The sequence below is a fragment of the Acanthopagrus latus genome, chromosome 1, assembly GCF_904848185.1.
Source record: "Acanthopagrus latus isolate v.2019 chromosome 1, fAcaLat1.1, whole genome shotgun sequence".
NCBI lineage: Eukaryota > Metazoa > Chordata > Actinopteri > Spariformes > Sparidae > Acanthopagrus > Acanthopagrus latus.
The window spans coordinates 22,179,475-22,197,831 of NC_051039.1; the positions used below are offsets into that span (position 1 = coordinate 22,179,475).

At 44.9% G+C, this 18,357-nt stretch overlaps 2 protein-coding genes across 3 annotated transcripts in view; both read left to right on the plus strand.

The window, feature by feature from the left end:
- The first annotated feature begins 1,303 nt into the window (after nt 1–1,303).
- Nucleotides 1,304–4,674, plus strand: LOC119018941 (nucleoredoxin-like protein 1). 2 transcript variants are annotated; one of them, XM_037097045.1, is made up of 3 exons: nt 1,304–1,574; nt 1,780–1,869; nt 1,976–4,674. In XM_037097045.1, exons 1-3 carry the CDS (start codon nt 1,339–1,341, stop codon nt 2,322–2,324), a joined length of 675 nt encoding a protein of 224 aa, XP_036952940.1. In that variant the 5' UTR covers nt 1,304–1,338; the 3' UTR covers nt 2,325–4,674. The 2 variants fall into 2 exon arrangements, with proteins under 2 accessions (XP_036952940.1, XP_036952932.1); XM_037097037.1 differs by having other exon boundaries at nt 1,394–1,869.
- Nucleotides 4,675–4,846: 172 nt separating this feature from the next.
- The window catches only part of LOC119018932 (adhesion G protein-coupled receptor L1-like), a 32,396-nt gene continuing 18,885 nt past the window's right edge, over nt 4,847–18,357 (plus strand). Inside the window, exons 1-2 of the mRNA XM_037097008.1 lie at nt 4,847–5,570; nt 17,361–17,481. Coding sequence (XP_036952903.1) covers nt 17,412–17,481 — 70 coding nt within the window. The 5' untranslated portion in view covers nt 4,847–5,570; nt 17,361–17,411. The remainder of the gene's footprint in view (nt 5,571–17,360; nt 17,482–18,357) is intronic.

An 18,357-nucleotide genomic window follows, 5' to 3' on the forward strand; every position in this document is an offset into this window, starting at 1 on the left:
GTGCAGCTCTGGAGGAAAGTCAGGCACAGAGCCAGATCACCTGGAGGAATAAACACCTGGAGTCACATCAGATTCTGCTCTGATTCAGAGCAGAGATGACTTTTTTTTAACTTAATATGAATCAAACAAACACAAATGATCCCTCGGACAAACTAACACAAGCAGTGCGAGGTGAAAATTCAAATTGCATTTGGTGTGAACATGTTATCCTGAGCGACAGAGTCACATGTTTCTCAGGAGAACGCGGAAACCGAATCAGAGTTTAAGAGAGTTAATCTGTGTCTGCTGTGTGTACAAAATAGAAACGTGTAACCAAATGTTTCCTGACGTGTGCTGTGTTTTTATTTTCTTTTTTAGCTTTCTATGCTACCAAGTGTTAAAAAATACTGCAGACTTTAAGCTAAACTTAGGCGCTGGCGCCTGCTGGTGTTTTGGACTTCAAGCTCTGGGTATGTTTAATGTATTTTAGCATTAAGATAAACTGAAGTTGTATTGATCTCCAAAAAGGAATAAAATCTCTATTCTGCCAACATGATCTGTGTCTGTACGTGTCTGATGAGGTGTCCTGGGACACATCATGCTGTTCCCAGCAGACTGAATCCGACTATCACTGACCAGATATTCCCCGTCGTTCTGCTCCTCCATTAGTAACTGAACAATAAAGGTCTCACTGTGGCTCACTTCATTAAGGCCTTTTTAGTTTTTTTAAACATGTCTCTCAGTCTGCTCCTCTGCGCTCGTCTGTGCCTTTCCTCGCTCAGTCGCTGCCTTCGCACAATCACCGAGCACTTCAGGTCCCTTGTCCCTCTGTCACCTTGTCTTTCAACCCCTCCCTCTCAGACAGAGGAGGGGAGGTGGAGCGCCGAGGCACAAAGGGACAAGGAGCGAGCGGCGTTCACTCATCAAGGTGAAGGAGACTCAGTCATTGAGTGAACTTGATATGAACTGACATGCTGGGAACGGGTTCAAGTACGACCCAGGAAGAGCTGAGGTGAAAAAAGAAAAGAGAAGCATTTCGAAGGCTGTTTTCTTTTTGGATTTGCGGCCTCGAGGGGAGATAATGTTTGTGTGAGGTAAGCAACTGTGAGGATTATCCGATTTAACAGCAAGCAAGACGGGCTCATATGATTAATGAGAGCTCTGTGAGACTGACTGAGGTGAATACATATAGTCTAATCTACAGGGCAGGGTCGTCAAATAACACGGTATGCATTTATAGACATTTGCAAAATGCTGTCAGGTGTGCTCTGGTTGCTGGTCTGTGCTTTCTTCAAGCCCTCATAAGTAACCTATGTGAAAGTGTCCTCCTGCACGCCTCAGCCCTCCTCCCACTGCATCATGGTGGACCTGTTCCTAGACCGCGTCCTGGTGAAGAACAACAAGGACCAGGATGAGCTGGACACAGAGCGTGAGATCGTCATGCGCCTGCAGAACCGCATCCTGATGCTCTTCTTTGCGTCTGCTGCGTGTGAGAGCTGCCAGCAGTTTGCTCCCACGCTCGCCGACTTCTTCAAACGGCTGACAGATGAGTCCTACGTGGATCGCTCTGCTCAGCTGGTTCTCCTGTACATTAGGTACAACACACACACGCACACACACGATTTCCTCTTTCTCCTTCTCAGTCACTGCCTCGTCATGTCCACATAAGGGTGGGAACACACACACACACACACACACACACACACAAGCAAACAAACATTTGGATAGATTTTCTGGAGTTTATCTGCCCATCCCATGTCTCCCAGCAAACAGCATCTACATTTTTCTTTCATCTGTCAGTTTGGACGAGTCAGAGGAGCAGCAAGAAAGCTTCCTCAAGGAGCTGCCCAAGAGGTGCCTGTTCCTGGCCTACGAGGACCCCTACAGGAGGTGTGTGGCACTCTCCAGTCACTTGTGTGCACAACCTGCCGGTGGATGATTGCAATGTAAATACACCTAGCTGAGTAAATACATTAGTGTGTGTGTGTGTCCACAGGGAGCTGGAGGCCATGTTTAACGTGGAGGAGCTGCCCACAGTGGTGGTGCTCCGGCCCGACTGCTCCATCCTCATCGGGAACGCCGTGGAGGAGATCCTGGAGCTGGGTACGGACTGCTACCGCAACTGGCAGGAAGCGTCCGAGCTCATCGACAGGAGCTTCATGATGAGCGACGACTTCGAGCAGAAGTCCATGCGCAGCTTCACCGACCCCGTGAGGAGGCTGAAGTACAAGGTGGAGGACGAGAGGAAGAAGAAGAAGAAAGAGAAGAGGAAGAACAGAGGCTGGGGAAGAGGTGGAGACGATGATGCAGAGGCAGAAAAAGATGGAGGAGGGGCACCGTTTTGACGGAGAGTGCCCCCCTTGTTGCCCCTCAGAGCAGCTACAAGGGGTAGTGGTTGAGATGCCCCCCCCCATAATGACCCTCTTCAACATTATGTCAAGAGATGCGACCGGACATTTTTAATATGCCGTTGTCAGTTGTGGTGATTTCTCTTGTGTTACCCTGGCAGTCCTGGTGTTATCACAATGCTACTTGCCGTTTATCTGCTCGCTCACAACTTTCAGCTGTCAATCAAGTTTTCAAATAAAAGAACACTGCTTCATGAGATGGCTGCTAGTGGTATTTTGTAGGCTAACATCAGCAACAGTAGGGGTTATGCAACATTGAAGGCCCAATCCCACTTCCGCCATCAGACGAGTCATGGTCACAGAACACACTACCGGCCACTAGCGTGTGGGCTAACGTTAGCAACCCTACTCTTCTGCACTGATAGCAGAGCAGTAGCATCAAGTGCAGCCTTCAGTCTTCACTGCTCGACTGAAATACCTGGAAATGTGGGACCGTCTGGCAATGTGACAACTGCTAGCTTGCCAGTTCGTCACCAGGACATCTAGTCGCGATTGTTCCGTGCTCGAAGACAGAAAAGAAGCATATCACATTGAACTGGCAGACACCTGTCGTAACCTCTATCCCATCAAGAATCGGGGGACACCAACCCCTAAAGGTGAGCGCTCAAAACAGAGGGGTGGGCTAAGGATAAATCAGCAATAACAATGTATCGTTAGCTAGATCGCTTGCCAGTGGGCCGAGACATCGGCAAAGCAGCAGGGGCTTGGAGTGCACGCAACAGCTCCCCTGGAAGTCAAGTTGCCACGATGAGTCATGAGAGACGCAAAGTTTCGCGCCGTTGCTGCCAATGTAGTCGAATTCAGCCAAACAGACCTTTTTCACAGCCGAACATCAGGAGATGTCTCACCGTATCCAAGAACCAGGAAGGCCCACCCGATGGGACTCGCTCTTCCCTTTTTCTCTTTCGGCGCTGTGGTCTTCCTGCGAGTGTGGATATGCCAACAACCAATAAAAAGTTATGTAAAACACTATCTAAAGGAACTCTGAATACCGCTAACCAATGCTTAGAATTGGCTGTCTTTTAATGTCTCCGAATGCTGCCAAGTACACAGTCAAGCCAAGCTCAGCTCAGAGCCAAGTCTCGCCATTATGGCTTGTTTTATGACACCCGGGAGATTATTCAAACTGCTCCTCCATTTCTTCAGCGACACGGCTCCGTAATGCGATGCACTTTTTTTTCCCCCCTCTTCTCTTACATGATCATTTGTGCCATCCAATCAAAACACGGCACGCATAATCTGAAATCAATGAATTATTCAGCACCATTGAAATAATAACGTTGGGGACTGTTGTGCTTTGAGTGTTTATGAAAGTCTGTAACTCCACTTTAAAGACTACACAAGAAGCAATCAGAGGCATTGAAAGGGAGTCGAGTCGAATTACGGAGAAAGCGGCCTCTTTAAATGATCAGTGATTTCACCGGGGGTCGTCTTCTTTCACACTGAGTGTTGCCTCCGCGCCCTCCCTCACCGCATCCGATCAGTCCAGATCTTCATATGATCTCTCAGCAGATGAGGAGGCTCTCTTCCCTCCTTCTATCCTCTGACTGACCCGAGCTTTAACTACAGCATATCCTGCCATTACATCCTAAAATGCAAATATGAAAAGCAGCTGCTAAGAGTGGCCCTTATTTTGGGGCGGGGGGATTATGGGGAGTAAAGGCAGGAACAGAAGGGGTCAGGAGGGCATGATGTTGAAACCAGAGTGTCATCAGGTGTCATGGAGGTGCTACTGTGCCAGAGGTAGGTCTGATGCGTCAGGCAGCGGCTCCCTCTCAGAGCTGCTCTGAACAAAAGGATGATGGAAGTCCCGCAAATGCCTGTGCATGCATGCTGGATGTGCAGGCAAACACAATAGCTCCCCTCTCTCCCAGCTCCCGTCACCAGAGGAATGTATGTGCTAAAACCTAAACCCTGAGCTGGTCAGACCTGCGAACAAAGCACAGCGGCCTACATAAACATGAGCCGCGGTTTATTCCATATTGCCTCCCTTTTGCCTACACAGCAGCTTATTGTTGCTCACTCAGACAAACCTTGATAATAAAGTCGAAGCCCCCACACTCCTGCTCTCTCTCTCGCTCTCTCTGCACGCGCGCACAAGCAACTGCGCGCACACGCGCGCGCAGGCACACACGCGTTGCGCGCTCTCGAGTGCAGAGCGCGCAACAAGCGGACCAGAGAGAGAGGGAGAGAGAGCCAGAAGAAGAGGAGAGAAGGACGGATGCAAGGCGAGGCCAGGAGCGGAAAACCTTATCTCTCCTGCTTGTCCAGCTCTTCTCCTTTTGTTTTTTTATTACTATTAATATAATAATAATAATAATAATAATAATTATTATTATTATTATTACTATAATTATCACTACCGCATCATTTTAAATAACGATTCCTGCCTCTTTTTGTTTTTTTTTATATATATATATATATAAAGAGAGAGAGAGAAAATAGCCTGATACATCCCCATGTCCGTCCTGATGTGCTGCTGCGCCTCATCACGATTCTTCAAGGATATGCAAAGCCGCTGCTCTCACGTCGACGCTCTTCTCCGTTAAATGCAAGGATGTAACATGACCGACGATGACAAACGACGACCGGGCTTGTTGAGCTGTAGAAATCGACGGACGGACACGGAGCAGCGCGGGTCTGTGCGTCTGTGCGCCTAATTATTGTTTCCACCGCGTCTTTTCCTCCATCCATCCATCCGTCCGCCCGTCCCTTCATCCGTCCGCTGGAGCTACAAAGGCCTATAAGCCCGCACCGTCTCCGGGCATGAAACCCGTGGGAATTATGATACCAACGTGACGCACAGTCACACAGCGCAGCGGGGAAGACATCGAGCCTCGACAGGACGGAGGGAGGGTGTGAGGTCCAGCAGAGCAGAGCAGAGCAGAGCCCCGCACCGTGCACCGCTCAGAAAGGGGGGGAGGAGGAGGAGGAGGAGGAGGAGGACGCCCAGTTGTTGTTGGACACATCGCGCTAATGACTGCCATATAGCCCAGCAGCTGGCATCGCCCACCACATTTTTTTTTGTCCCCCATTGAATATTCTATTTGTTTCATGCATCGGGCGGCGCGGAGCGGGAGAAAGGGAGGAGAGTGCAGTGGGTGCGTGAGGGCGCGGAGAGACGGGATGCGGGAGACGCAGTGAGCGAGGAGGACGAGGAGGAGGGAAAGCGGAGGATTGACGGTAAGATATGGATATAGGCTATGAGGATGCACCCCGCCCCTCCTCTTCTGTCTCTCTCTCTCTCTCTCTCTCTCTCTCTCTCTGCCTCTGTCAGAGGTGCCCTGCTCCTCTGCTGCTGCTGTCAGGGGCCATTTGATCAGAGAGAGACAGGGATCTGATGTGGCCTCATACTCCCGGATGCCGTTAAAAGCTGGGTCAGTAGTAGCGTAGGAGCGTGAGTGCGTGTGAAATATTCATGGGCACGTGATTAGCCTCCTGTGGGCCCTCAGAGGAGCGCGGGGAGAAAGTGGCATAATGACTCAGGGTGTCCCACGCTGGCCTCCCCAGAGGGGTCCGTCTGGATTATGTTCACTGTCACACGCCGTCAATGCAGGGTCTGGTGTGCTGCAGTGAACAGTGGTGTAAACACACACACACACACGCACACTCAAGGTACAAATGCAGGTTTTGGTTCCCATGTTTGCTGGTTGGTTTGCTTTGCTGATTCACCACAGATGGGAACATGAGGCGAAAAGAGACTGCGAGGAAGAGAGTGAGAGTCCATTATTAATATTTCAGAGAGAGAGGATGAGAGGACTGGGTCAGTGGAGGAGGCCATGCAGGCAGGCAGGAGTGACCGTGAGGAGGAGAAACAGGCAGAGAGATGCAGAGGAGAAGGCAGATGAATGAGGGAGAGGAGAGAGAAAGAGAGAGAGAGAGAGGGATGAAGAAACAGGAATCCTTCTCCTCCGCTAGGATGGATTTCTACATCTGTAACCATGCGCAGGTGTGTGTGTGTGTGTGTGAATGTAATGTTTGTGTTGAATAATGTCGCGTGTGTGTATCATGGTCATAGCACCCTGTAGGTTTTGTGTGGGAGAGGGAATGAGTGATTTGAACTGATTTATATGTAGAAATGTGAGTGAGCGCACATTTTAATAAGGTGACTCACCTAGCTGTGTGTGTGTGTGTTTGTGTGTGTGTGTGTGTGTGTGTGTGTGTGTGTGTGTTAGTGTGTGTGTGGGCCCCCTGCTCCATGCATGTTAGACTGAAGGAGCAAACAAAGGTACAGAGGTTTGCTTCCATGGAGGGATCATTTACATGTACCACTGAGGAGAAAAAAAAGCAAATTCATTTGATTAACACACACACACACACGCACACACACACACACAAACACACACACACAGACACACAGAGAGTTTGGATGGATTTTCTATGATTTGACTTGTAAAACGCACCATATTTGTGTCTCCTCTGTGCGGACCACCTCACACAGGTTCCTATCATGTCTCTCTGCATCAGTCGGACGCACTGAGTCAGTCGCTCTGGTTGTGCTGTGAGTGTTCATGCTCACAGCACAACCAGAGCGGGGGGGGGGGCATCGACTGGGATTTTAACAACACTGTAAGGCTGCAGCTAATTGTTTTTTGTCCTTCTCGTGACAAAAAAATGATTGGCTGATTGGTAGCCAATGAGATGAAGAAAAATCAAGAGGAAAAATGTTTCGCAGAGCTCGAAGTGACATCAAGCTGCTTGTTTAGGATAGAAAATCCTTGATATTGTATGTGAGGAGGTCATGAGACAAATCAGATGAAGAGCGTTCCTTAAATGAATAAACCAGCATCAGTTAGACTGATGTTTCCTCAGGTGCACAAAAAATGATTTAGAAAAATAAAAACGAGGTATCTGTTTCTGCAAATGAACGTGACTAATGTGACTACAAATCACAGAAGTGCTGCAAATTCCCACATCTGACAGACTGTTGCCAATAAATGTTCATCATTTTGGCTCTAAATATGATTTCACTGAGCAATCAGTTATTAAGGTAAGCTGCAAATGAATGCTCTGGCAATCGACTAATTGCTGTGATCTTTCTGTGCAATTTATTGCTGTGCTTTCCTGGGACTGATGGCAGGTTTAGTTGTTTGAGTTGAGATCTCTGATGTGTCTGAGTCACATGTCGACAACCTTATAAATGCTGTCATGATTCAACTCGATATGACAAGGTAGCCAGATAATATCCCTGTGTACAGACTGGAACGTGCAGCTTTTCAGCTCCTGCTGAAGGCTGCTGGAAGCAGAACAACAGGAAGCTTTGGTTATCTGTATCTGGCTGAACTCTGCTCTTTGCTATTTTCAATGTAAACATATAAAGCAAACTACATGAATTTGGCTGATGTTCAAATTGGTGAACCAAATGTAGACACGGAGGCGAGAGAAACTTCCAGGCTGAGGATATAAAAGCAAGGACGAGCTCATCTGATTTTCTGTCTTACTCTTTACTGTCTTAAATCTGAACATATCTTTGTTCAAGCTTGAAGAAAAACTGGTTTGTGTTCCATACACTCAAACCAAAGATCACGACTTTCTCTGAGATCTTCTGACAAACTCCTTAAAGATCCAATTTCTCCGACCTTTGGGTTTCCGCATTTGGCAAATAGTTATGCTTTGTTTTTTTTTGTTTTTTAACCCATCATATGTTGACGGTTTGGTTTGGTACCTCAGGTTGGCCACCAACCCAAAGCATCAGTATGTGACAAGTTGGAATTGACACTCAACAGTCGACTTTCTTTTGAGCCTTTAAGGTGAGAGGGCAATCAATCACTGAGATCGGCTGACAGAAGTGATCATTTGATTTGAGAGGTTAGAAAATCATGTAAAGCTGTTTTTTGCCGTTCTTGAAGCTTTATTTTAATAGTCTGAAGCTTACTGATATGTTTGATTTGGTGATACACACGTGTGCAGGAAACATGCTAAAAGTTCAAAGTATGTGTCAAATTGATATCTAGTTCTTGTAACAGACTTTAGGCTGCCCTTTAAACATCCATCAGAACCTCCTTCAGAACGAACCCTTAAAAGCGTTCTTCTGACAGCAACGTAGATCCCTTCATTGTTAAGCAGCAGCTTTTTAGACATAGTAACATGAATTTAAAATGCCTGTCTCCCTTACAGGGTCATTGCTGGCATGCGTGTAGATTTTGGGAGACCTCTGTTCTCCAGCCGTCTCCTGTGGCGTTTTTTGTTCACATCAGGTGAGCGTATCAGTTGTTCTGTGGGAATAGAATTACACAGTTATCGAGGACAACAATATCGTTGGTGGAGTGCAACACAGTTATAATGAGATAATCATACAAAAAAAAGGAAAATCACAAGTTGCATTTCTTGGTAATTGATATCCTTTTGTTCAAACATCGTTATTTCTAGTTCAGATTTAGTCACTTTCCTGAGTACAGTACTGAGTTTGTTCAAGGACCGTCGGAAATACAGAGAATCTGACAGTGCTTTCTTTTTTTTTCCTTTATAGCATCTGGCTGTAATAAATAGTGTCATTTTGGACTATATTGTCCAGTAGGTGTTGGGTGATATGGATAACCCTTTGCTATCACAGGATATGATACTGATACTGTAGTGCAGCAAATTTTCTGAAAACCAATTTCATAAAACTGCTTGGACGAAATACCCAAGAGATCAGTGTGCAAAACACACATTATTGTCCCGGTGCTGAATCCAAAAAGCTGTGCTGTTATATCCGTAGAATCTCCCCTTCAATTTCTTTGTTCTTCGTGACATTTCGGAAAAGTACAGTGTGTGGAGCCCAGATGGTGAAACACTCAGGCAGAGCAGAAATGTCTACCTTTGGCAAATCCAGACAAATATATAAATCCTGCGCTGACATTAAGCTATGGTGGTTTAAAACTAAGAGACATATTCATGAGATAGCTTCCATTTTATGTGAGTTACGGCAAGATCTCTGTCTGTCATCTCGCCGTGCAAGTCGTCTTATTGTCGTCCAGCTCCTGCCTCTTCTGCCTTCCTGCGAACAAATGCTGCTGGATGCACTCGGCTCTGCTCTGTCACTCCTCTGACAATGATTTCAGATGAAGAACAGGCAGTTTTTGTAGCCATGACGTTTTGTCACACCTCAGGATCAAAGTCGTGTCCTGCGTGCAGGAGTTTAGACTTGGTGATGTGTGAAACAGGCTCATATCGTTGTAACGTTTTCTGCTGACACACAAATGATATTTAGCGGGCGGGACGCTACACACACTACACAACAGACAGCTGACTACGTGTCATCTCAGTGTCTAAATGCCCAGTGCACAAGGTTGTTCCTGTACAAGTACATAACCTCAGTGAAATCATAAAGGTTTTTCATGTCACGCTTCCAAAAGAATATATTAAAGTCAGGAAAACATGGCCGGTGTGTAAAATATGCAGACATTCCAAATGCCGTAAGAGCAGGAAATGCTTGCACCATGACAACACGCATCCAAGCACAATCACACTGCTCATACATTAGTACAAGTGCGGATGTGTCATGTGTTTAACATTAGCAATCCATTATGAAAAATTAACCATCCCCTGAGACATTCTGTTCCCGGTCACTTCACATATTGGAATTTACATTTTTCCACGATCCACCACATCTTTTTGACCTTTTTCTTTATTGTGAAAACTTTGAACTGACTGCTAAATACAGTAACCGTGCACTATGCAGTGAAGGGACAATTCCCATTTATTTTTCAAATCTCTCTCACAGTATGCTAATACGAACACACCCATATGTACATTCAAAGAGTTATTAGCATCTGTAATTGTTCCAGCTGTGTGGAGACGGGCCATATGGACAACATCCTATCAAAGTAAATTTAATTTTATACTATTACACTGAAACATGATTCCATATTTAAAGTGACACTGACAGGTGACATTCAAAGGGCGGGGATATCTTCAGTCAATCCATGGAATGAATAAGCTCAATTAGGGCCCTATAAAATCTGTTTTATTTTTCCCAAATTCTGTTTTATTTTTTCTCAAATTCCGTTTTTTTTCCGTGTTAATTTTTGGGAATTCCAGTTTTTTCTGTTTTAATGTCTGGGAATCCTGTTTTGTTTTTGTTTTTTTGTTTTTTTTACCTTTTACTCGTATTATACTACCGAAAACTGTGGGTTTTTAATGTAAATGACTAAAATGTACACAAATTGAATAGAAATTACCTTCAATTTATTGAGGTGACAAACATATTCCCTCAATACTATACTGTACAGTACATTAAAGTGCATCAAAAATATTTTGACATCATCATGTCTTCATACAGTAGTATATTTTGTGTTTTTACGGGTTTCATGGTTTATGAGTAAAAACATGGTCAGCTCTCAGGCTGATCCAGTAAATGTTTGCATACCAACACTGTTGTGAAAATTTAAGTTGTAAATATTAAAAAAATTAGCAAAGATGACCAACAAAATGAGAAATTATACTCGTGACGTTATGTCAATATCATACTAGCCAGCTAGCAGTGGAAACACCAACCCGCCCCCTGTCCTGTCCTCTGAGCTCCCAGCCCAGGCAGAGTCAGCTAAGAGGACTGTGGCTAACGGGGCTAGCTAGCTAACAGCAGCTACTGTTAGCGGCAGTTAACAGTCACTGTGGCATCATATGCCGATAATATGAATCGGACAGGTGGCTAACTCTGACGCATTACACCTTTAACAATGATTTCTCAGGTCTTCATCTCTGCAAAACATCAGTTCACCTGACACATACAAGTCTCTGGGGAAGTGCTCGGCTGTATACTGAGGGGTAAATGTCAAGTTTCTCAGTTTATTCACCGATGAAGGCAGAGCCGGGCAGCCACCCAGACTTGCTTCCCTCAGTGCAGTTTTCCCTAGACATATGTTCCTCTTCCACACGAAAACAGCATTTCATCAAAATTATGTCAAATTCCACGATATTGTGTGTTAAAAAGTAGATTCCGTTTTAGTCGGCCAATTTCACGATTACGTCCGCAATTCTTCCGTGAACGCGGAAATCATAGGGCCCTACTTAACTGTCACATTTATGCAAAAATGACATAAAAATCCAATAAAACAGTTTCTGCTCCTGCAGTGTTGTCAACAATAGACACTCAGAGATACAACCCTGTGCCTGTCCACACTCGCCTTGACCAGATCCGGTCTTAATGAGATGGGAAACAAAATCTACAGTCTTCAAAAAAAAAAAAAAAAAAAAAAATCATTCTAAAGTGAGTCCTCAGCAGTCAACACAAAGAGGACAATGACTTGATTGGTCTAATTCAGACTGTGAGGAAGTGGGTTTTCTAGCAGCAGACCAGTTAAAGCACAAGGACTTAAAAGACGTTTAGCCATTCATTTTATTCCTCAAGGATTTGCACTCCTCTGTCTCTTCTTGGTGACCATTGCAGATTAATTTAAAGCTTTAAAGCAACTAAGAATCAGAGCCTGATCATTATTGCACTTCTGTAGAAAAAAATACAGATATCGATATATTGGTCAATACTCCTATATACACCAAATACATACATGTTTTTGGCAATGACCTTTCAAATGTGTTTATATATGTACATACGTATATACATATATGTATACATATATATATATATACATATATATATTACAGTGCGATTAAACAATGTGATTATGTGTGACCACTGCTAGCTGCTCATAGTTAGAGAGTTCATCCAAAGCTAAATATTCAATTAACTTATATTAACCAATATATTTATACTGATTAACCATCCATCCATTTTCTGATGCCTATTTACATCCAGGCAATATTACTTTAATTCATTATATTATTAGAACTGTTAAAATGAATGCAAAGTGCTGCTGTGAAAAAAGAAATATACGTACAGCAATCAGCCACAACATTAAAAGGGGTAAGAAGTAACACTGATCATCTTGTTACAATACATTGTTCCTTTGAGAATACTTCTTCACTCCTGGCCACTCGATACACACCGCCCACCCAAACACCATCAGCAGCACAATGTGCCCCGCCACACTGCAAAGACTACTCAGGAACGGCCTGAGGAACATGACAAAGAGCTCAAGGCGTCGACCTGGGCTGGATCCCGATCCGTGGAGGCCCCATCTTGCAACTCACAGGAATCAAATGATCTGCTGCCAGTGCCCTAGTGCCAGACACGACGGGACACCCCCAGAGCTCCTGTGTCCATGCCTCGGCGGGTCAGAGCCAAGTCTGATGCTCAGTGGGGCCTCAGTGAATCAGACTTGTTCCGGCACATGCTGTGGATGCTCTTACAGTGGAGTCACGCTAAGAAGGGTTTGCTTAATGGTCAGTGTGGCGGAGGAGGAACAAATACAGCAACAAATAACTCTGTCATTATACAAATCAGAGTGCAAGATGGACTTGAAAAAAAAACACCTCATGAACCTATCCCTCTTTGTGGGTTGTTTTTCCCTGTGTGCATGGCAATCTTTGGATTGACAGTGACAGATCTGAACTACTTTGCTTCATAATGTGCAGTGATCAGGTAAAAACAAAGCAAAACAAAAGAGTGATAAATGACCACTCACGCTCCAGAAATTCTGGAGATTTTCCCATGCCGAGAAAGTGCTTATAGGGCACTAAGGCATGGTGTGCTTTTAACTCGCAGAGCATGTGCTGAGAGCAGGATTACGTTCTTGATAAATATGTGAGGAAACCTATCAATGTTTAATCAACCTTCCCGCGGTCTTTAGAATAGGCTCAACTCTTTTGGTGGATGGAAGCCAAATTACTTCTCACGCAAAGCCTTCACACAAACCATCTCTGTCTGCCACACATACTGTGTATAATGATACAGAAATCAAGGGAGGGTTTTTGGCCCATTTAGCCTTCCATACATATACACCTAAATTACACTATCTATGTTTAAATCTGTGAAACTGATGGATAAAATCATAAAAAGAAACAGCGGATAACTTCGAAAATATTTGATCTGGATATATCTGCAAGCAGTGTCCTTCCTTCAGTACAACCCCTAATGCTCTCACGGGCGTCCATCATGCAGTGCAGGTCCTAATGCTCTGAACTTGGCCCTGAGCATTGCCTGGGTTTCCTGCCTGCAATGAGCAAATGATTGACAGAGGGCGACACCTCTATTCCCCAGAGTCTCGCATCGACCAGACAAACATACAGGCTCTAAAACCCTGTAAGTGGCTTTGACTGCGGCATGTAGGCCTCGGCCCTCTGGGAGCCATAGAGGTCAATGGCCTGAAACGGGCTCGCAGTCACAGAGGACACTGTAGTGTGTTTCAGAATCCTTTCTTAAGCCTAAAATACTATTGACAGCGACAAGAAAATTCTCTACACTGTCGTTATTAAAAAAGCATTTCAGCCAATAAAGCTTTTGCGCTGGCTGTGCTGTCAGAAGTCCAATCTCTATGTCTCTCCCTCATCCCTTGATTGCTCTCTCTCTCTCTCTCTCTCTTTCCATCACTCTCTCTGACACACACACACAAACACACACAATCACTCCTCCATTAGGAACATAACACTACAAGGCTGTTTTGTCACTTTGTGCTTCACAGCGATCTACCCTCAGGCACTGATAGCTCTTTGACCAAAAGAGGGGGGAGGTTACTCTCTGTCTCTGTCTCTCTCTCTCTCTCTCTCTCTCTCTCTCTCTCTCTCTCTATCTGTTGATTTTATGGCCTCCACCTCCAACAGCATGAATCTTTGTACCTGGCTTGATTCAACATCAGTTTGAATGATTTCCAGCAGGCTGACTTTAATGACTGTCAGGTATCATTTGCTTCCCGCAGCAGCGAGTCACTCAATTTTCAGTTTTATTTATTGCTCAAATTTTTGTGGAGCCCAAACCGCACAGGAGTTGTTTGGCAGACTAAATGTTTATTCTGTGTCAGAAAACAGTGAAGATGCCTATTACAATTTACCACAGCCCGAGGTGAAATTGCTTGTTTTGTCTGACAAAACAGTTTAAACCTCAGAAGATATTGAATTCACACAGAAAGCAACACATTCTCACATTTGAGAAGCTGGAACCAGCAAATATTTGTCAATTTTGCCTCATAACCCTCTAAAGCCCTCTGGTGTCTGTCATTACTAGCTTGTGCTGTGAAGCCAGATATGGTTGAAACCCAAATAGGTTCAATTTAAAGGTGCACTATGTAGTTTTGGGAAAGAAAGAGACAGATCTGCATTGAAAGATTTGTTATGCCTAAACAAACTGAGTAGATAAACTGTCTTTGTTTTCATGACTGACTGAACTGAATAAACAAAGTGACTTTAAAGGAATACACAGTTTGATACTGAGGAATTTATTATTCTCTGAGAACAGCTTGATTATTAAGTCATGGAAAAAAAAATATTTCTGAGTGAATTATTATCTATTTTATATTATAAATATTAAAATTCTGAGTTTAATGTCTTCTCTAAACCTATATAGTGCCCCTTTACGTTTCTGGTGGGGATCTAATCTTGTGTTTGAATAGCACACTGTGTGAACATATGTAGCGCTTGAATGGAGAGCTCGAGTAAGAATTAGATGATTTTAACAACCTTAAAACTACTTGATGGGTCTCAAAGGGGAAATACTGTTAAATGCATGCAGATAAATGCAGCTTACACTTTATGTGCACATGTTTGTGTCTATGTAGGTGCGTGCGTGTAATTTATTTCACTCCAGGCCCACTACTCACACACTCTCACTTAAAGACTGCTGCTCCTCCAAGTAGGCCGGCCGGTGGCCTGGGGCTGGATTTTGGTTGCAGGCAGGGCGCATGGTGCTGCGAATAGGGGGAGTGGGTGTGTGGCTTTGTCAGGGCCCATCAGTGTCCTTGCTCTACTTACTCTGCATCAACACTTAAGGGTGCATGCATGAGGGTGTGTATGTGTGTGTGTGTGTGTGTGTGTGTGTGTGTGTGTGTGTGTGTGTGTGTGTGTGTGTGTGTGTGTGTGTGTGTCTGAGAGAGAGAGAGAGAGAGAGCAATGCGAGTTGCAAGCAAAAGAACATGCTGCCATAAGGGTTTTGGATGAGATGAGAGTATTGTGTGTGTGTGTGCGTGTGTGCATGTGTGTTTGTATGTGTGTGTGTGTTCATGCGTGTGTGCGCGCACATCACTGTGTGTTGTGAAAAATGTCTATGGATAAACAAATGTAGTACTCTAGGTTAAGGGCTAACCTGTCTGTGTGTAATCAATGTGTACCCACACAAAGGCGATATGTGCTTAGACTATGAACTTACTCAGCAGTTAAAAATGCAGCAAAGGTCATTTTTTCTGAAGCAGCTGTTGAGGTAAACACGTCTGATGGTTTTGTAAGACTGTTCAATAACAAGAAGATATTATGAACTGTTGTGTGCTGAGTGTCTGGCGGAAACTACTTCACTTATGGGAACTAAAGCCCCAGGAGACCAGACAACCGGTTAAGATCTCTTCACGGGAGCCTGTGTAGGTGGCTAAAGCTCAAAAACAGCCTCCGTCTGGACAGAACATTATGTAGAAATTTGGAAAACAAGATTGTGAAATTGCTGGGAACTGTCGAATAACAGGAAATGATAGTGGCTTGGGAGGAGGTCCATCGAAGACGATGGAAAAATTGTGTGGGTGTGGAGATAATCAGTAAGAGACATGGACAGTTTACAGTATGAGCATTGTTAAGATTGTTCACAGGAAGTAAGGGTTTTTTACTTTCATGAGTGCAATAAATCCTAAATTCCTGTAGCCTCGTGGTTCTTAAAGAGAATGGCGTTGTCCTAACAGTACAGTTGATAGACAGGGACAAAGCCTCCACAGTGTACATGATGAAAAAGACTCATTCTGTTGAGGCTCTTATGTACTGTGTCTTGTGTGTGTGTGTGTGTGTGTGTGTGTGTGTGTGTGTGTGTGTGTGTGTGTGTGTGTGTGTGTGTGTGTGTGTGTGTGTACATGTGTGTGTCATGGTGGTCCTGGGGCCTTTGTTACAGTCCTGTTGGTTCAGTGGACTCAAAGAAGGCAGAGGTCTCTCTTCTCTTTCTAATGTGTGCACATCTGTGTGTGTGTGTGTGTGTGTGTGGGCCCTGCACGAGCGAAAGACTTTGAATACATGTCGGACATTTGTTGAAGAGTGACCCAAATCTGTCCGCCATCATTACCTAACAAGAAGATGGAGAGAAAGAGGAAGTCGCAAATAAACACACGCCAGCACACATATGTATGTGTATGCCAGTCCCACGTGCACACACGCTGCAGCAGCAGATTGCCAAGCAGGGGGAAATAAATAAATAAATGTGATGCCGTGCATGATGCAGTTGAGCCTCCATCCTCCCGTCTGTCCGGGGCCAAGAGTTCAGTCTATATTAAGGAGTCATATTACTGTTGTTCTCTTGTGGCTCGCCCGCCCGCGTCCCGTATGTTCCCTCGTAAAATCTCCACAGTGCAGCGTCGCCCTCTGATCACCTGCGCCTCCAGTCGGCTGTTTACCTCGTTACCCCTGCTGGGGAAGAGATCTTCTCCACAACATCATTTATTCAGGATTACTGAAAAGTGGCCTAAGCTCCCTGCCTGACTCTGTTTGTGTGTGTGGGTGTGTGTGTGTTTGTGTTAATATATATATGTGTGGGTGTGTGTATGTGTGTGTGTAAGGATTGAAAGATTAAGACTCTTTTATGGGTCAGTAGCCACTGTTGCTCCTAGCTAATTACGGACTTAAAACACGTACTCACATGCGTGCGCACATGCACGCGCACGGATACACACACTTGCCGTATCTCCTCGCTCACTCTCGCTCTCTCAGACTGCACTGTGCTATCACCATGGTAACAGCAGATTGAGGGACTTTTTTCGCTGCAACGATTGCTCAATTGTTATCTCTTTTTCTCTCCCTTTCTTCTTGGTCTGTCTCTCTATTATGCTGTCCTCTTCCCACCCTGCTGCGTTTTTCTCACTCATTTGTTGGCGGTGTGTGTCGCCGACCATCCAACACATACACACAGATCTGCACACAAGGAGAGGCCGAAGCTCCTCACTCTCAATCTCACGTTTCCCCTCCTTCCTCCCCCAGGCTCTCCTAAACGTGGCTGCTGGTGTGACGTCCTAACTCTTCCTGCCCAGCATGGCTGTGTCACTGTGGTTCCTGGGGGTGTGTGTGCTCTCTCTGGCTCACGTCGCCCCCTCCAGCCAAGGTAAGCGCCCAGGTGCCAAGGGTGTGTCTTAACAGGGTGTTCATCCCAACACAGCAATCAGCAGTGTGGATCAAAAATAAGGGAAGCAAAAGAATGAGCTATGTCGTCGAACAAAAGCTTACCAAGACATTTGGAGGGTGCAGCTCTCAGCCAAAGGGAGTGCTTCAGGAGAAGCTGCCTGTAGCATCTAGTTAATAAACAATCAGTCATTCAGCACCACGGACAGTTACAGTACACCGGCAGCATACTGATCACACCGACATGTTTGGTTTAGATGTGGCTTTAATCCTGGCACAACAAAAGCACCTTTTCACGTGTTCACGACGCTCAAGCTGATGTGAACAACCGGATTAAGGTAATGGTAATGTGATTTTCTCCAATAACCCTGCTTTACATGGATTAATACGTCAGTCACGAGAGACGTGACAGCCCTCGAAAGACAGAAAATAAAATCTTACAGTTGTCAGATTGTGTTTACCAAACGTCACATAGCCAGCAGCGTAAGCCTTATCCTACCCACTGACTGGAGACACAAGATACTGCAGTGTACCTACGCATCAGATCACATGTAGGTGTCACAGTGGAGGTGCTATGTGATTTATGTCAGCAGTCGCACTCTGTTTTCATCTGGGTATCCTTCCAGCGTCAGCTTTCACACATGTCTGCATTAGAATGAAATTAAAATGAAATGAAATTACACCTGAAGTGTTAACAGTGCAAGAATAGGTGTTAACTATATGCTCTCATTAAATTCCGATATGGGCTTGATTAGACAGAGATAATCACAGCATGGTGTTTGCGTCACATTAATAATAACTGCACAATTTTTGTACCATACCGCTCCATGATTGCACAGGTTCATTGTATCCCTTTAAC

Coding starts and splice junctions, on each gene's coding strand:
- LOC119018941 (XM_037097037.1), top strand. CDS start 1,526: ATGAGTCCTACGTGGATCGCTCTGCTCAGCTGGTTCTCCTGTACATTA. Junction 1,870..1,975: donor TACGAGGACCCCTACAGGAG/GTGTGTGGCACT, acceptor GTGTGTCCACAG/GGAGCTGGAGGCCATGTTTA.